Source organism: Cervus elaphus, chromosome 1, assembly GCF_910594005.1.
Source record: "Cervus elaphus chromosome 1, mCerEla1.1, whole genome shotgun sequence".
NCBI lineage: Eukaryota > Metazoa > Chordata > Mammalia > Artiodactyla > Cervidae > Cervus > Cervus elaphus.
The window spans coordinates 13,509,940-13,529,356 of record NC_057815.1 but is presented as its reverse complement, the minus strand read 5'-3'; the positions used below and the strand labels follow the sequence as shown (position 1 = coordinate 13,529,356).

Genomic DNA, 19,417 nt, shown 5'->3' with positions numbered 1-19,417 from the left:
ACTCTGTGCAGGGCCACCCAAGACGCAAGGGTCATGGTGGAGCGTTCTGACAAAACGTGGTCCACTGAAGGGAATGGCAAACCACTCTAATTTCTTGCCTTGAGAACCCCATGGACAGTATGAAAACAGAAAAAGATACATGACACTGAAAAATGAAATTCCCAGGTCGGTAGGTGTCCAATATGCTACTGGAGAGAAGTGGAGAAATAACTTCAGAAAGAATGAAGAGACTGAGCCAAAGAGAAAACAATGCCCAGTTGTGGATGTGTCTGGTGATGGAAGTAAAGTCTGATGCTATAAAGAGCAATACTGCATAGGAATCTGGACTGTTAGGTCCATGAATTAAGGTAAATTACAAGTGGTCAAACAGGAGATGGCAAGAGGGAACAGTGACATTTTAGTAATCAGTGAACTAAAACAGACTGGAATGGGTGAATTTAATTCAGATGACAATTATATATACTACTGTGGGCAAGAATCCCTTAGAAGACATGGAGTAGCCCTCACTGTCAACAAGAGTCTGAAATGCAGTACTTGAGTGCAATCTCAAAAACGACAGAATGATCTCTGTTCATTTCCAAAGAAAACCATTCAATAACACAATAATCCAATCTATGCCAGTAATGCTGAAGAAGCTGAAGTTGAATGGTTCTATAAAGACCTACAAGACATTCTAGAACTAACACTCAAAAAAGATGTCCTTTTCATCATAGGGGACTGGAATGCAAAAGTAGGAAGTCAAGAGAAACCTCGAGTAACAGGCAAATTTGGTCTTGGAGTACAAAATGAAGCAGGGCAAAGGCTAATAGAGTTTTGCCAAGAGAACACACTGGTCATAGCAAATACCCTCTTCCAACAACACAAGAGAAGACTCTACACACAGACATCACCAGATGGTCAACAGCAAAATCACACTGATTATATTCTTTGCAGCCAAAGATGGAGAGGATCTATGAAAGAAAGTGAAAGCGAAGTCGCTCAGTTGTGTCTGACTCTTTGCAACCCAATGGACTGTAGCCCACCAGGCTTCTCAGTCCATGGAATTTTCCAGGCAAGAGTACTGGAATGGGTTGCCATTTCCTTCTCCAGGGGATCTTCCCAACCCAGGGATCGAACCCGGGTCTCCCACACTGCAGGCAGACACTTTACTGAGCCACCGGCAAGCCCAGGAGAGGCTCTATAACAGTCACCAAAAACAAGACCAGGAACCAACTGTGGCTCAGATCATGAACTCCTTATTGCCAAATTCAGACTTAAATTGAAGAAAGTAGGGAAAACCACTAGACCATTCATGTATGACCTAAATCAAATCCCTTACGATTATACACTAGAAGTGACAAATAGATTCAAGGGATTAGATCTGACAGACAGAAAGCCTGAAGAACTATGGACAGAGGTTTGTAACATGTACAGAAGACAGTGATCAAGACCATCCCCAAGAAAAAGAAATGCAAAAAGGCAAAATGGTTGTCTGAGGAGGTCTTACAGATAGCTGAGAAAAGAAGAGAAGCTAAAGGTAAAGGAGAAAAGGAAAGATATTCCCATTTGAATGCAGAGTTCCAAAGAATAGGAAGGAGAGATAAGAAAGCCTTCCTCAGTGATCAATGCAAAGAAATAGAGGAAAACAATAGAATGGTAAAGACTAGAGATCTCTTCAAGAAAATTAGAGATACCAAGGGAATATTTCATTCAATGATGGGCACAGTAAAAGACAGAAATGGTACAGACCTAACAGAAGCAGAAGATATTAAAAAGAGGTGGCAAAAATACACAGAAGAACTATACAAAAAATATCTTCATGACCCAGATAACCACGATGGTGTGATCACACACCTAGAGCCAAACATCCTAGAATTCGTGATGTCAAGTGGTCCTCAGGAAGCATCACTACGAACAAAGCTAGTGGAGGTGATGGAATTCCAGTTGAGCTAGTTCAAATCCTAAAAGATTATGTGTGAAAGTGCTGCACTCATTATGCCAGCAAATTTGGAAAACTCAGCAGTGACCACAGGACTGGAAAAGGTCAGTTTTCATTCCGATCCCAAAGAAGGACAATACCAAAGAATATTCAAACTACCGCACAATTGCACTCATCTCACACGCTAGCAAAGTAATGCTCAAAATTCTCCAAGCCAGGCTTCAACAGTATGTGAACCATGAACTTCCAGATGTTCAAGCCGGACTTAGAAAAGGCAGCAGAACCAGAGATCAAATAGCCAACATCTGTTGGATCATCTAAAAAGCAAGAGAATTCCAGAAAAAACATCTACTTCTGCTTTATTGATAACACCAAAGCCTTTGACTGTGTTCAGTTCAATTCAGTTCTGTCACTCAGTCATATCCGACTTTGCAGCCCCATGGACTGCAGGACACCAGGCCACCCTGTCCAGCAACAACTCCTGGGGTTTACTCAAACTCGTGTCCATTGAGTCAGCAATACCATCCAACCATCTCATCCTCTGTCATCCCCTTCTCCTCCCCGCTTCTATCTTTCCCAGAATCAGGGTCTTTTCCAATAAGTCAGTTCTTCACTTCAGGTGGCCAAAGTATTCAAGTTTCAACTTCAGCATCAGTCCTTCCAATGAATATTCAGGACTGATTTCCTTTCGGATGGACTGGCTGGATCTCCTTGCTGTCCAAGGGATTCTCAAGAGTCTTATCCAACACTACAGTTCTAAAGCATCAATTCTTCAGTGCTCAGCTTTCTTTATAGACCAACTCTCACAAACATACATGACTACTGGAAAAACCACAGCTTTGACCAGACGGACCTTTGTTGGCAAAGTAATATCTCTGCTTTTTAACATACTAAAAAGAAACTAAAGAGCCTCCTGATGAAAGTGAAAGAGAGAAGTGAAAAAGCTGGCTTAAAACTCAACATTCAAAAAACGAAGATCATGGCATCCAGTCCCATGATTTTGGACTCCAAAATCACTGTAGATGATAACTGCAGCCAATTAAAAGACACTTGCTCCTTGGAAGAAAAGTTATGGCTAATTTAGACAGCATATTAAAAGGCAGAGATGTAAAATAAATAAATAAATAAAATAAAAGACAGAGACGTTACTTTGCCAACAAAGTTCCATCTATTCAAAGCTATGGTTTTTCCAGTAGTCAGGTATGGATGTAAGAATTGGACTACAAAGAAAGCTGAGTGCCAAAGAATTGATGCTTTTGAACTGTGGTGCTGGAGAAGACTCTTGAGAGTCCCTTGAACAGCAAGTCCAAGGGAGATCCAACCAGTCCATTTGAAAGGAATTCAGTCCTGAATATTCACTGGAAGGACTAATGCTGAAGCTGAAACTCCAATGCTTTGGCCACCTGATACGAAGAACTGACTCACTGGAAAAGACCCTGATGCTGGGAAAGATTGAAGACAGGAAGAGAAGGGGACAACAGAGGATGAGATGGCTGGATGGCATCACGACTCGATGGACATGAGTTTGAGCAAGCTCCATGAGTTGGTGATGGACAGGGAAGCCTGGCATGCTGCAGTCGATGGGGTCTCAAAGAGTTGGACATTCCTGAAGTAACTGAAGGTAGAACAGTTAAATCTGACCCTTTATAGAGCAGCCCTTCCTCAGTCGCACTTGATGTTACACCATCAGTCTAGACTGAGGATGCTCTGCCAGTTCCAATAAGCTCATTACCATATCCACTTTAGAGATGCTGCTGAAGACAACGTCGTCTACACAGAGGGCTTCCCTGGTGGCTCAGATGATAAAGAATCTGCCTGCAATTAAGGAGACCTGGGTTCAATCCCTGGGTCAGGAAGATCCCCTGGAAAAGGGAATGGCTACCCACTCCAGTATTCTTGCCTGGAGAATTCCATGGAGTCTGGCAGGCTACAGTCCATGGGGTCACAAAGAGTCAGACATGACTGAGCGACAAATACCATGATAACAGAAAGGGAAATGTCTTGGGGTCTCTAATCTGAGGAAAGCTGAACTGGTCCTAAGTCCTGGTCCATTTTGATCCTTTGGACCACAGAACTGACCGTGTGTTTCCCCCTTGTCTTGGCTGGTAGGAAGCTCAGAGACAAGCAGGTAAGACTTTCTTTGGCATGAATTCTGTGTTCTAATCATAACACAGTAATCACACCCTCATTTTTCTTTTCTTCCAATTTTTCACTTACTTATTTTTAATCTTAGGTTAAAAGGTTTTATATATTATATATACTTTTATGTACTTTATGTATCTTTATTACTTGACACCAGTTCTTTTAAACTATGAGCAACCTAGTCAAATATACATGGGTATGTGCATGCATGCACACACACACACAGATACAGACACATCATTTTCTATCATGTCCAGGTTTTCTGTGATGTGAAATAAGCAACCATTTCCCCTATATCTTCCTTGTTCATCCTGTTCTGAAATAAGACCCAGTGCCTTCTGACTTGGGCCACAAGCCCCTCTACCTTCCATGCCTGAGTACTCTTAACTCTGCTCCCCTAATACCCATCACTGACAGAGACAACAAAAGATGGCTTATGGAAAGGCGTTTTTACCCCTCCTATCACTAGACTCCATCCTAACTTTCTTCTTTAAAAATCAGAGTCAGAGATCACGCATCCCCTTTTTCAAACTATTTATTTTCTACTCAAATAATACTCTTTAGACTGCAAAAAAAAAATGTACTCTATGCCCCTGAATTTAAAGCCTCTTAAAATGGTAAATTTTAGGTTATGGATTTTTTTTTTACCATAATAAAGAGAAAACACTTCAAACCAACAAACTTTATTTATAATATACTAAACACTATCTTTGGTTTGTTCTAAATGTACCATTTTCAGGATTCAAAAGATGAGCATAGATATTAGAGAGGACAATTTGAGGCATCTATCAAAATTTTAAATCTATAAGTTCTATGACTCATCAATTCCCCTCATAGGAAAGCTATCCTATAAAACATTCCTGGAGTTCAACTTGAAACTTAGTCTGTGACAACCTGGAGAGGTGGGATGGGGTGGGGGAGGAAGGGGAGGGAGGTGCAAGAGTGAGGGGACATATATACACTTATGACTAATTCATGTTATTGTACGGCAGAAACCAACACAGCATTGTAAAGCAACTATCGTCCGATTAAAAATAAATTTAAAAAATAGCTTAAAAACATATGTTGATTCGGCAAAAAAAAAAAAATTTCCTATATACAACCAAGACACATGCACATGGACACTGACTATAGCACTGTTTAAAATAGGGAGCCACTGGAAAACTTTCCAATTCCAATTAGATAAATTATAATACACCTGTATTATGAAATATGAAGACATTGTGTTAAATGGAAAATGCAAGTTATTTAAAATATGAATGTTATGATTCTGTGTATATTAAAGCAAAAAACTAAAACTGTGTTTGTGTGTGTGTGTATATATATGTAAACACAGGAGCATATGTATATATGGCACAAAAGGAGTGAAATGGGGAAAGAAGTGGCATGGGGGAAGAGGGGATTTAAAAACAACATTTTTTACTCTATAGACAGCAGCAGTGTTTTGACTTTTCACGGCCATGTATGTATTTTCTTCCATGAACTCCACTACAGATGTTCAGGCAGAAAAAAGAAGAACAGAAGAAACAGGAAGTGAAGACAATGAAGACGCCTTGCAATTCACCTGGACGGGCACGCGCTGCAGGCGTGTGCATGGCTCTCAGGGCGTCATTCCTCCACATCCTGCCTAGTGTGCGTGGCTCACTGTGTGTACAGATACTTAGTTTTCACACAGCACAGGAAGTTGTCTTGCCCCCCAATTTTCCCTGCTTTAAGGATAATAAAAGCTTTTCAAGATCAATTTTTCACTAGACACAATCTTCACCCTACTCGCCGACTCTAGAAGCTAAGTTCCTTTAAAGACGCGACTCTGCTGCAGGCATAGATTTTTAAACAAGACAAAATCCACCTTAGATGGAGGACCAGAAAAAAATCCAAAGATACTATCATTTAACTTATCCATACAATTGCCAAGTTTACTTACTGAGTCTCAACCTCTTCCCTGCCTTTGTTTTTCCAGAACAGAGAACTGCACCATTTGAGCCCATTAATCTCTGGCCTGTCTTCAAGTCTATGATGTTTTTCCTTTTTTTAAGGAGTGCCTGGCTATCAGGACTGCATGAAGTGTTCCAGGTGTAGTCACAGGATGATTTTGTGTGATGGGTAGGGTTCTTCCGACCTGTCTCCAGTTGTGTTTGTGTTGGTCTTTTAGAACATACTGTCATCCCTGAGATGTCTCACTGCCACTGTGTGCATTTGATTAATTCCTGGCTAAAACCATGGAATCCACTTTAAGGAACTGTCTTTTCCTGCTACCACTGGAAAACTACATCCATACAAATGTCCAAACTGAACCTATCTTTCTCAGAGAAAATTTACAAATACCATTTAATGAAGTATTCTATACTCATGTGACTGGTAAATAGCTGTTAAATGAGGATGAGACGGTTGGATGGCATCACCGACTCAATGGACATGAGTTTCAGTAAACTCCAGGAGTTGGTGATAGACAGGGAGGCCTCACGTGTGGCAGTCCATGGGGTTGCAAAGAGTCAGACATGACTGAGCAACTGAACTGAGCTTATTGCAAAGTAAAGAAATATCAACTATGGTTTATCTGCTAATTTAAGAAAAATACTGGATACAAGAGTAAAATTACCTTCTCTCCAGCTCCTGACATACAATGAATGCTGCTTCATTTGTTTACATCCTGCCTTATTACAGAGAGAATCTGACATGACTCAATCACTCAGAAGCCTACCCTCCAGGCTTTCTTAACTGCAGTACTACTTAGATGCAGGAAAAGGGACAGATGGGAAGACTCAAAGGAACTAATGTTACTCCAGGGAGAGAAGCTCAGACATAAGATTATAAGGAAGAGAAGACCAAAACTCAGGTTTCATCACATATCCATATGATAGACACTAATTCACACTGTCCTTATCAATAGAGATCAATGATCTCCTTATTCGTTAATCAGATTATTAAGAGAGCAGAAAGGGGAAGCTGACATTCACCGAATGTCCACCAGATCAGCTACAACTCTGAACTGGCTGTTCTAAAGGGGACCCTCCCTGAATCCTCACCTTGGCTCATAAAGTCAGCCCTTTCCTCCTCAGGAGGCACCAGTGGTCTTTTTCTACCCTCTTTCCTAACTGGTAAGCTTGGGAAAAGAAACCGAGCACATGTAACTTAGCCCCTTCTGGGTTCCCTAGTGGCTCAGACAGTAAAGAATCTGCCTGCGATGCAGGAGACCTGGGATCGATCCCTGGGTTGGGAAGATCCCCTGGAGGAGGGCACAGCAACCCACTCCAGTATTCTTGTCTGAAGAATCCCATGGACTAAGGACCCTGGGAGCTATGTTCATGGGGTTGCAAAGAGTCAGACACAATTGAGTGACTATACTTTCACTTTCTCTTTTAGGTTTGCTCTTTTCAAAGAGCATACACACATACTCTGCTCCTCCAGAAAATAAAGGTCTACCCTTGAAGAGGCGTGCAGTGAAAATGGGGTTGGGAAAAAAACCTGCAGGTCCTAATCTGTAGGTTCAGTTCAGGGGTAAGACAATAAAAAACATCCCCCAAAGAGCCACAGTACGAAGTCATGGTCTCAAATTCAGCTCTACTTATAATAAAGTTGATGTTCCCATGTCCCTCTGCCTGTCTCTTACATCTTATTCCTTAACTCACTCTCAGGTCAAAGGAAAGATGAGAGTATAATTTATTTATAATCCAAAAACTGAAGGTCAGTGAGGTAAAGTGATTTGCCCGAAGTGCAAAGTTGGTCATAGAACCAAATTTTAAAGAGAATTCTGATTCCACGTTTCCACACAGCTTCATCAGGGATTCGTAACAGAAAAAAAAGGAACAACAACTCAGTTATACTACTAACCTGACAAACAAATTTGACATCTGGTGAGGATCTATTGAAGGGTTTCGGGAAAACATAGAAGTTAAAAGACTTCGTTATATACCTGGGGAAAATAAGATAAAAGGAGACTTAGGGTGTTATATTATGCCATGACAAAAGAATTCCCACCACTTGTTAAAACAACCTACTTTGAATCTGTGTAGTCATACTTAAAAGTGCAAAGGCCAAACTGAAACAGCAAAAAGTCCATGGAATGCTGGAAAAGGGAAATAAAATATCTGTCAAAACAATGCTGTATAGTCGACATGAGCAACAGTATTTGCAATCAGGTAGGTTTTCTGATTATTCTACTTGACTTTGGCAGAATACTTCTGATCCAAACCGATTATAGATTATCTATCAGGAGCATTATTAATTTATGAATATTTCTTACTATTTTTCCCAACTAAGCACTTATGCATCATCCAGAGCATCATAGTAAACCTATTTCCAAATGATTAAAATAACCACATCATATTTCCTGTAAATGAAATTAACAATGAAAATACTAAACCTTCCCCAAAATGTTTTCCAGCAAACAATTATTTTTGCTGTTGTTTTAAATACCACTAAATATCAATTCATAGCTGGGGTTGAGAAGTTAATAAGCAAGCTTGACAATTTTATTCCTCTATAATTTAACATATGCAAGACCAACATGGGAAAAAAAAATGAGATTTTCTAGCACACCCACTTACCTTTTTAAGCTTCTGATACCTTTCTTCTGCAGTGTCAAAACCATTTGTTAATGCGGTGACTGAAGGTCCATCGCTGATTCCTAGATTTTAAGAAAAAAAATTTTAACCTATTCGTAAATGCTAACAGAAAATGTCAGTCAACTATTCAATGGCTCTATAATTTCTTATTTTTATGAATTAAAACTAACTGGAAGTGCTCTTTATTTCACTTTTTCAAAATTAGCATGAATTTCGCAGGCTAACAAGCCAAACCCTGTAATAGAGAATTCAGAGATACAAATGTTTCAATTTGAGAATGGACAGTTTCAGTATCTAAAACAGATTTCAAATAAAGAAAACCCTATAGATATCTCACCAAAAAATTATTAGAACTAATAAATGAATTCAGCAGAGTTGCAGGATACAAAATTAATATTCAGAAATCCACTGTAAATTTCTATACACTAATAACAAACCATCAAAAAGAGAAATTATAAAAACGATCCCACTGACAATTGCATCAAAAAGAATAAAACACCTAGGACTATATTTAACCAAGGTGAAAGACCTGTCCTCTGAGAATTATAAGACACTGGTGAAAGCAATTGAAGAAAACATGAAAAACAGAAATGCTCATGAACTGGAGGAATTAATACTGTTAAAATGCCCATATTACCCAAAACAATCTATAGATTCAATGCAATCTCTATCAAAATACCTACGGCATTTTTCACAGAGCTAAACAAATAATCCTAAAATTTGTATAGAACCACAAAAGACCCCGAACAACCACAGCAATCTTGAGATACCACCTCACATCTGTCAGAATGGCCATTCTCAAAAACACAAGAAATAACAAATGTTGGCAAGGATGTGGAGAAAAGAAAACTATCATGTACTGTTGGCGGGAATGTCAATTGGTGCAGGCACTATAGAAAACAGTATAAAGCTTCCTCGAAATATTAAAAATAGAACTAACATATGATCCAGCAATTCCACTTCTGGATATTCATCAGAAGAAAACAAAAATTATTTTTTCTTCAATAATTCTAACTGAAAAAGATATATACATCCCTAGGTCACTACAGCATTACTTAAAATAGCAAAGATAGAAGTAACTTAAGTGTCCAAGGATAAATGAAAAGATAAAGATTCTATACATATGTAAAGATGCTATAAATGTGTGTGAGTATGTGTGCGTGTGTGTGTATACATGCATATATATGCATACATGGGGCTTCCCTGATGGCTCAGATGGTAAAGAATCTGCCTGCAATGTGGCAGACCAGGGGTTGAGAAGATCCCCTGGAGAAGGGAATCGCTACCCACTCCAGTATTCTTGCTTAGAGGATTCCACGGATAGAGGAGCCTGACGGGCTCCAGTCCATGGGATTGCAAAGAATTTGTGTAAAGAAATATTATTCAACCATAAAAAAGAAAAAAAAAAAAAAACAACCTTGTAATATGGATGGACCTAGAAGGTACTATGCTAAGTGAGTGAAATAAGTCAGACAAAGAAAGGCAAATACTGATGATTTCATTTACTGATAAAATCTTAAAAAAAAAAGAAAAGAAAAGAAACAGAAAGAGACTTATTGATACAGAGAGTAAACTGATGGTTGCCAGAGTGAAGGAGGGGAGTTTGGGGGGGGGGCAAATAGGTAAAGGAGTTTAAGAGGTACAAACTTTCACTTATAAAATAAGTCAGTCACAGCACAGAGAATATAGCCAATAATATAGCTGACAAGAACTTTGTATGGTAACAAATGGTAACTAGACTTAGCGAGGTAATCAATCCATAATGTATAAAAATACCAAATCAGTGTTATACACTTGAAACTGACATAATTGGTTGATCATAATTCAGTAATTATAATTCTATACCATTATTTATATAACTATATGTATATAATTAAGCAATTATAATCCAGTAATGGATTATGCCCAGTAAAAACAAAGTTATGCCCAGCATGGATTCCTTTAGAAAGAGCTGAAGTCTTTGAAACAAGCACAACTTGTAGCAAAAACGGCTATCTTTACCAAAAATTGGATATCTCTGATCCAAAAGAAAAAAAAGAACCTTGCAATTATAACTGTTAGTTACACTAATCTAAGTACTAGATACATGTGTACACCCACGCCAAGGCAGGCAGTGAACACGTTCACTAATGCCTAAAGGAATACCCTCATTTATTTGCAGAAGTCCAACCCTAAAGTCAGCCACAAAGCACAAATCTTGTATGAGCCCTCTTAGAGCAAATGTCTAAACTAGTCAAATTCATAGAGACAGAAACAATGATTGCTAGAGGCAGAGGGGAGGGAGGAGCTGGGAATTACTGTTCAATGTGTAGAGTTTCAGTCCTGGAAGATGAAAAAGTTCTGTGGAGATGGACGGTGGGGATGGTGGCACTCCAGTGTTACAGTCTCACTTAACTTTAAAACCACTTAAAAATGGTTAAAAGGATACATTTTATGCTATGTGTATTTCACCACACATCAAAAAAGGCCTGACCCTAACTCTCCAGCGCTGTCCCACACCTGTCCAGCTGTTTTTAAGCAGCATCAAAAGCGTAGTCTCTTATCTGCAACCCTCAGAGTTCGAACAACCACAAACCCAATCAGGAAACCCACCGCACCTCTTTCGTGCTTTTGAAACGTTTAAGAGGAAACGTGGAGACTCATGCAACCTGACCCAGAAAACTCAAACAGGGAGGAGCGACCAGCAGGTATAAGCCCAGGCCAGGGGTCAGGAGGGCGCGGGGGTGGGGGGTGGGGGTGGCGGGCAGGAGGAGGCTTGGCTATGCACTGCAGGGTGCCAGCCTCGAGCTTGCAAGCGAGGGATACCTGAAAACTCCCCATCGATGGCGAAGAAGTCGGCCTCCTCTATAGCCTGGTACACTTTGTGGAGATTACTCTGAAAATCTGCGGAGAAACCGAGAAGAGGCTCAGAACTGGTGGCCTGGCTTTCTGCCCACGGGTTACTAGGGGGATAGGGAAGGAGGGAAGGGGAGCTGCCAAGGATCCTGGGATGAGAGGACAAGTCCCTAAGGGGTGCACAGACCGGAGGGATATAAGCCCCGAGGGGTGCACGGGCCAAAGGCGAACAAGGCCCCAAGAAGCGCAAAAGGGGAGCAAACCCCTGAGGGGACTGCCTCTGCCCCAGGCCGGGTCAAGTAGACCTGCCGCGGTGAGGGCCTAGCAGGCCGGGTGAGGAAGTGCCCCGAGGACGCAGGGAGGTGTACAGCGGACACGCACTGCTCCTGATTATCTCCATTCTGCGTAGTGGCCAGGCCTCCGGCCCCGCCCGGGCCCGCCTCGACCGTTCCACTCCCGAAGTTCCGCGGCGACAGCGCTGGCAGCCACGGCAGAGACCGCGGGGGCGACTTCCGGAAACAGCGCGCGCCGGCGCGCGTCACGTGCGCCTGCGTCATGGTGGGGCGGGGCCAAGGGTGGGTTTCATTCCCTGGACGCAGCAGGGCTAAGAGAGTTCCAGAAAAACATCTATTTCTGCTTTATTGACTATGCCAAAGCCTTTGACTGTGTGGATCACAATAAACTGTGGAAAATTCTGAAAGAGATGGGAATACCAGACCACCTGACCTGCCTCTTGAGAAACCTGTATGCAGGTCAGGAAGCAACAGTTAGAACTGGACATGGAACAACAGACTGGTTCCAAATAGGAAAAGGAGTACGTCAAGGCTGTATATTGTCACCCTGCTTATTTAACTTATATGTAGAGTACATCATGAGAAACGCTGGGCTGGAAGAAGCACAAGCTGGAATCAAGATTGCCGGGAGAAATATCAATAACCTCAGATATGCAGATGACACCACCCTTATGGCAGAAAGTGAAGAGGAACTAAAAAGCCTCTTGATGACAGTGAAAGAGGAGAGGGAAAAAGTTGGCTTAAAGCTCAGTATTCAGAAAACTAAGATCATGGCATGTGGTCCCATCACTTCATGGGAAATAGATGGGGAAACAGTGGAAACAGTGTCAGACTTTATTTTGGGGGGCTCCAAAATCACTGCAGATGGTGATTGCAGCCATGAAATTAAAAGACGCTTACTCCTTGGAAGGAAAGTTATGACCAACCTCAGTCAGTCAGTTTAGTCACTCAGTCGTGTCCGACTCGTTGCGATCCCATGAATTGCAGCAGGCCGGGCCTCCCTGTCCATCACAAACACATGCCCATTGAGTCGGTGATGCCATCCAGCCATCTCATCCTTTGTCGTCCCCTTCTCCTCCTGCCCCCAATCCCTCCCAGCATCAGGGTCTTTTCCAATGAGTCAACTCTTCGCATCAGGTGGCAAAGTACTGGAGTTTCAGCTTCAGCATCAGTCCTTACAATGAACACCCAGGACGTACATATTTTAATGTATGTCCTTTAGGATGGACTGGTTGGATCTCCTTGCAGTCCAAGGAACTCTCAAGAGTCTTTTCCAACACCAGAGTTCAAAAGCATCAATTCTTAGGTGCTCAGCTTTCTTCACCGTCCAACTCTCAAATCCACCCATGACCACTGGAAAAACCACAGCCGTGACTAGACGGACCTTTGTTGGCAAAGTACTGTCTCTGCTTTTTAATATGCTATCTAGGTTGGTCATAACTTTCCTTCCAAGGAGTCAGCGTCTTTTAATTTCATGGCTGCAATCACCATCTGCAGTGATTCTGGAGCCCAAAAAAATAAGTCTGCCGCTGTTTCCACTGCTTCCCCATCTATTTCCCATGAAAGTGATGGGACCAGATGCCATGATCTTAGTTTTCTGAATGTTGAGCTTTAAGCCAACTTTTTCACCTCCTCTTTCACTTTCATCAAGGGGCTCTTTAGTTCCTCTTCACTTTCTGCCATAAGGGTGGTGTCATCTGCATATCTGAGGTTATTGATATTTTTCCTGGCAATCTAAATTCCAGCTTGTGCTTCTTCCAGCTGTGTTTCTCATGATGTATTCTGCATATAAGTTAAATAAGCAAGGTGACAATATACAGCCTTGACGTACTCCTTTTCCTATTTGGAGCCAGTCTGTTGTTCTATGTCCAGTTCTAACTGTTGCTTCCTGACCTGCATATAGATTTCTCAAGAGGCAGGTCAGGTGGTCTGATATTCCCATCTCTTTCAGAATTTTCCACTCCAATCCCAAAGAAAGGCAATCCCAAAGAATGCTCAAACTACTGCACAACTGCACTCATCTCACACGCTAGTAAAATAATGCTCAAGATTCTCCAAGCCAGGCTTCGGCAATACACGAACCGTGAACTTCCAGATGTTCAAGCTGGTTTTAGAAAAGGCAGAGGAACCAAATTGCCAACATCTGCTGGATCATCAAAAAATCAAGAGAGTTCCAGAAAAACATCTATTTCTGCTTTATTGACTGTTCCAAAGCCTTTGACTGTATGGATCACAATAAACTCCTGCTCACTGGCAATTAAAACTCCTCAAAATAATCCCTCTTGAACCTGAAATATTTATACTCTCTCACCTGCAAGATTATAGTTAAGATTACATTTGAGTAAGTTATCTATCTAACCGAACATATTCAGGGACTTATCAAACCTGTAAAATTTACATTCTCTCACAATGGGGACCTATTGGGGATACTGTATCTTCTTTAAATGACAAATATTGCTTTTTCCCCCTAAATTAAATATATTTAACTCTCTGAATTAAAACTAGTCATGACACTGTACTAATTAAGTTACAAATCTGAAGCGACATGAGAAATTTAATATACACTACTCCTCATACATGCATTTAACATGATTATGTGTTAACATACAACGCATCTAAGAACACTTTAATGTATTTTTTTTTTTTTGGAAAACTGATCTCTAACCCAGAGGTGAAAATTGTCCCACATAATCTGCATATCTTTTCAGTCACTTATCAGCTATTTTGTTATCTTAATTCCAGATGATAACATTTGACTGGGGAATATCTGAATACTCACATTTTTACTAGCTCAACAGCTTTAGAACACAGACTAAAAGCTGGGTGTCACACCTAGCGGAAGAGGAAATTCTCTGCACACACTTCATGCTACACAATCTAGAGATTCAGGCTAGTTTTGTCACGCTTATTTCTCAACAGTTGAAAATTAGTCCTTAAAGCTTAACTAATGACTGTTGCCCTCAAGAGAGATTCTCAGGACATCCAAACGGTGTTTCCAAGGAAGCTGGTGTCTTTGCTGTTCTTGTCAGAACGGTAGCGCCCTGAGCGACCTGCGCAAAGCAGGCAGTCACTGTCTACAGCACTCCGCGGCTCAAGTTACAGTTACGGGCAGAGTCAGAATCAACCCTGACCCCTTAACTGAGGGCTCCTCCTTAGGTATCATTTATTAACTTTTCATGCTTGTATCTTTAAAAGCAAAAAGGAAAATAATTATTTTCGCAATGACTAATTTCTCAGAGAAATATTTATGTTGCTCCGAGGAGGAGTCATCAGTGGTTCAGGTTCTAGTTCTTAGATGAGTTGACTAGTCTGAGGTTTACACAGTAAATATAATCTATGGATACAAATGCTGACTTTTGAAGCCCACAGGAAATCATAAATGCTTGAAACCCACACTATCAATTATCAGATGAAAATCTAATTAGCACGTCCAGCTTTTGGCAGTAGCCAATCTTTGAAAATACCAGTCAGGATTTTATTGGGAAGGATAATGGAAAGGCTACTGTTGTGAATTCTACAGTCGCACACGTTGCTGTGAAACAATGAACACATTGGATACATTTTTTAGTTCTGTATTTAACGCAGCTGATTAAAAAGCTAATTTCATTCCCCTTCTGTATTACTATTCTTCTAGTGTACAGCTGCCAACCACAGTTAAATCTGATGAGTCCCCATGTTGAGTTAATCAATTTGATAACATCAGACATTATTAGGAAAGCGCACATAATACGGTCACAGTGTCTACTATCAAAAGCATATGCACCAAAGCTTTTGTTTTCCCAGGACACTGCAACCGCTTAAAGTAGCTTAGCCTTATTTTGCTTTGTTTTGAAAAGAATTTTAAAAGAACAAAACTTCTTTATTTCTTCCTTAGGTCAATACAAAAAATTATTCTGTAACAATATTAATACCATGATTAACTTTTTCTTTATCGATGTTTATATAATGAAATAATCCCGGAATCACAGTCACGATTAGAAATAAAGACCAACAAAAATATAAATGCTCACAATGTAAAATAGTATCCCATGATAATATCCTGAGAGATTTTTCTATTCTGTTTTTGTTTACAATGACTAAAGACTCCTTCAAAACACAAGGCCCCTAAGCCCCAAGGCCTTTGGTCTTTTACTTTTAACTCTCCCTGCCAACCTTAGGTGGGCTTCCCGGGCATGGCCATCCGACACCAGCGCCCTCTAAGACCAGCGGAGCACGCAGCTTCCTCGGGAGGCTCCCGGCCCCCTGCACACGCGTCCCCTTGGGTGAGGAAGCACCGGGGCACCCGGAGCCGCCCAGGGCAACAGCAGAGTCAGCCGCCGGGAGGAGAGTGGAAGGAAGCACGCGGGTTTTCACCAGGGTGCCCGCTTCTGCGTCGCCCTCCAGCCTATTCCGCCTTCCCCGCTGGCTCGCCTAACTCCCACTCCCATGACAGCTCCATCTCCAGGGTCAGGGGAGCGCCGCTGCTGGCCCAGTCACCTTTCCAGGCGGGTCACCACTCGTGACTGGCCCCCAGCCTTCACCCCCCTGTCCTAGACCTCATCCGCATGTGCGCGGCGCTGCCTGACAGCGGAGGGCAGGCAGTGGTGGGGGAGAGCACCTCTCTGACGGCTGATCGGTTGGCCACCGTTTGCGGCCGCGACCTGAGCCCCAGCATCTCTAAGCCCCGTCACCCGCGCCCCAGATGCCCAGGTGCAACCCCCGTCGGGCTCTGCGTTTCACCTTCCCTCTCCCTCCTCACTGGTTTCCTCCCCTAGACGTGCAAACGGCCTGAGGCCTCCTCCGTTCCTTATACAAAAGTCCTTCAACCGGGCCTCTCCTCCCCAGGACTGCATGCACCCACGGGCGCAGGCTACACAAGGAGCTCCGGTTGCGCCCTGCACTCCTCCCCAGCCCAGAGCACCGAGGGTGACTACTCCTCCGACGCTGCCCCTGCTGAGGCACCCGGGGCCTGTGGCCACGCAGTGGACACTAAAGTCCTCTCTGACCTGGCACTTCTCTGCGCACTCCACAGACCTGAAAAAGCGCTTTCTTACTGGAAATTCAACTTCTTGGCTTCCATGACAGTCCCCCTGCCTGGGATAATTACCCACTCAATTGTGAGCTTAATAAAATGAACAACTGTCACCGTTTCTTGTTTACCCTTCTCAATTTTCAAAACAGAGATGTCAGCCAGGATCTGCTCATTTGAAGTATACACAAAGTATACTTTGGTGCTTCTGAAGTAGACACAAAGACCCGGATTAAGTGGCAAATGTGCAGCCATCTATGTCATTCCTCTCAGTATTCCGGATTTAAAAAAAAAAAAAATTTCCTGAACTCCAGGTGCCTTACAACGCTGTGTTACTTTCTCTTGCCCAGCAGAGTGAGTCAGTAACACACACACACACACACACACGTCCCCTCTGCTGTAGACCTCCTTCCCATCCGGGTCATCCCGGAGCACCGGGCAGGGTTCCCTGGCTGCGTGGCGGGTCCTCATCACTTGCCTACTTCACACAGCGCATCAGCAGTGTCTGTGCGTCAATCCCAACCTTCCGATTCAGCCCACCCCCTCCTCCCCACGGGAACCAGAAGTTTGTTCCCTACGTCCGTGACTATTTCTGCTTTGCAGGTAAGTTCACTTGTACCAATTCTCTAGGCTCCATGTATAAGCAACGTTATATGGTATTTCTCTCTGTCTGACGTACTTCACTCTGTATCACAATCTGCAGATCCATCCACGTCACTGCTAATGGCATTATTCCATCCTTTCTACGGCTGACTAACACTCCACTGTATATGCATACCACTTCTTCTTGGTCCCTTCCTCAGCCAATAAATATTTAGGTTGCTTCCATGTCCCAGCTACTGTAAATAATGTGGCTAGCATACATCCTTTCAAATTATAGTTTTTTCAGGCTATATGCTCAGGAGTGGGATCATGTAATAGCTCTATTTTAGCTTTTCAAGGAATCTCCATACTGTTCACAATAGTGTCTATACCAATTTACATTCCCACCAACAGTGAAGGAAGGTTCTCTTTTCTCCATACCCTCTCTAGCATTTATCGTTTGTAGAGTTTTTGATGATGGTCATTCTAATTGGTAATACCTCACTGTACTTTGATTTGTATTTCTCTAATAATTAGGGCTTCCCAGCTGGCACAGTGGTAAAGAATCCATCTGCCAATGCAGGAAACGCAGGTTCAATCCCTGGGTTGGGAAGATTCCCCAGAGTAGGAAACGGCAACCCACTCCAGTATTCTTGCCTGGAAAATTCTATGGACAGAGGAACCTGGCAGGTACAATCCATGGGGTCTCAAAGAGTTGGACATAACTGAGCATGCATGTACACAATAATTAATGATGTTGAACATCTTTCCATGTTTTTTTGGCCATACGCATGTCCTCTTTGGAGAAATGTCTATTTAGATCTTTCACCAATTTTTGATTGGGTTGTGTGTTTCTTTGATACTGAGCTGCATGAGTTGTTTGTATATTCTGGAGATTAATCCCTTATCTGTTGCTTTGTTTGCAAGTATCTGCTTCCATTCTGAGGGAGTAGGCTAGATCTTACAAATGGATCAAGCCACTCCATGCATGCTCAGTCATGTCTGACTCTTTGTGACCCTATGGACTATACAGTCCATGGAATTCTCCAGGCCAGAATACTCCAGTGGGTAGCCTTTCCCTTCTCCTGGGGATCTTCCCAACCCATGGATCAAAGCCCGGTCTCCCCCATTGCAGGCCGATTCTTTACCACCTGAGCCACAAGGGAAGCCCAAGAATACTGGAGTGGGTAGTCTACCCCTTCTCCAGGGGATCTTCCTGACCTAGGAATTGAACCGGGGGGTCTCCTGCATTGCAGGCAGATTCTCTACCAGCTGAGCTCTCTGGCATCTCACTGCCCAGATCATGCTTGGGCATTCTGGCCTTATGGTTTGTTGTGGGATTAAAAAAAAAATCCTATTAAACCCATCACCCATATACTATAGGCAGTGTTATGAAGAAATCATTTCCAGCATCTGATCCCAGTGAGTCTCCTTTGGAGGCACCCACAAGGGGGCTCTATTTGAGGATTAAGTCCTAAGAAAAAGATTTTAAATGGTATTCTCCCAAACCCCATTCACCCTTCCCACTTTTTTTTTTCTTTTGCTATAGGAAATTTAGAGTCAAATTCATGGTTGAGTCCCAAGAATTGTGGGACTTGAAGACACGAATATTCAATGTTTCCGTCTTGTTCCTCTACCCCTACTGATTCTGTAGAGGTTGGGAGCAAAGGTTAGACTTCTGAGGCTAGCATTCTACCTCCATCTCCCAGAATGTTAAATGTCGGCAAGTTACTCAATTCCTGTAAGCATCACTTTCTCAAGTGCACAACACAGGTAAGAGCAGTCCCCACCTCCTACGGCTGGTGTAAGAAACACGCACCTAGATCACAGGGAGCACCCGACAAATGCTAACTATGCTGTCGCTGCTGGTGCTGTGGCTATCATCACTCACCGCAAACCCTCTGTGTGGAGACAGGAGCACAGACGCACAAATAAACTGCAGTCTGGCGTGCCCAATCTCGAGGTTTGTTACTGAAGAAGAAAACAGACAAAACAGGGAGGTGGGAGGTTTAAGCCTATCTGTTCTAAGTTATTATGGATCTATGCTGTTTCACCAAAACTTTAATAAAAAAGG

General features: G+C 42.4%; 1 protein-coding gene across 3 annotated transcripts in view; it reads right to left on the bottom strand.

The window, feature by feature from the left end:
- LOC122683791 (poly(A)-specific ribonuclease PARN-like) overlaps positions 1-19,417 on the bottom strand; it is a 1,255,676-nt gene that overhangs the window by 76,083 nt on the left and 1,160,176 nt on the right. For all 3 annotated transcript variants that reach the window (XM_043887750.1, XM_043887825.1, XM_043887669.1), the window contains exons 10-13: positions 11,431-11,508; positions 8,608-8,693; positions 8,059-8,126; positions 7,892-7,973 (exon numbers count right to left, since the gene is read on the bottom strand). In XM_043887750.1, coding sequence (XP_043743685.1) covers positions 7,892-7,973; positions 8,059-8,126; positions 8,608-8,693; positions 11,431-11,508 — 314 coding nt within the window. The remainder of the gene's footprint in view (positions 1-7,891; positions 7,974-8,058; positions 8,127-8,607; positions 8,694-11,430; positions 11,509-19,417) is intronic.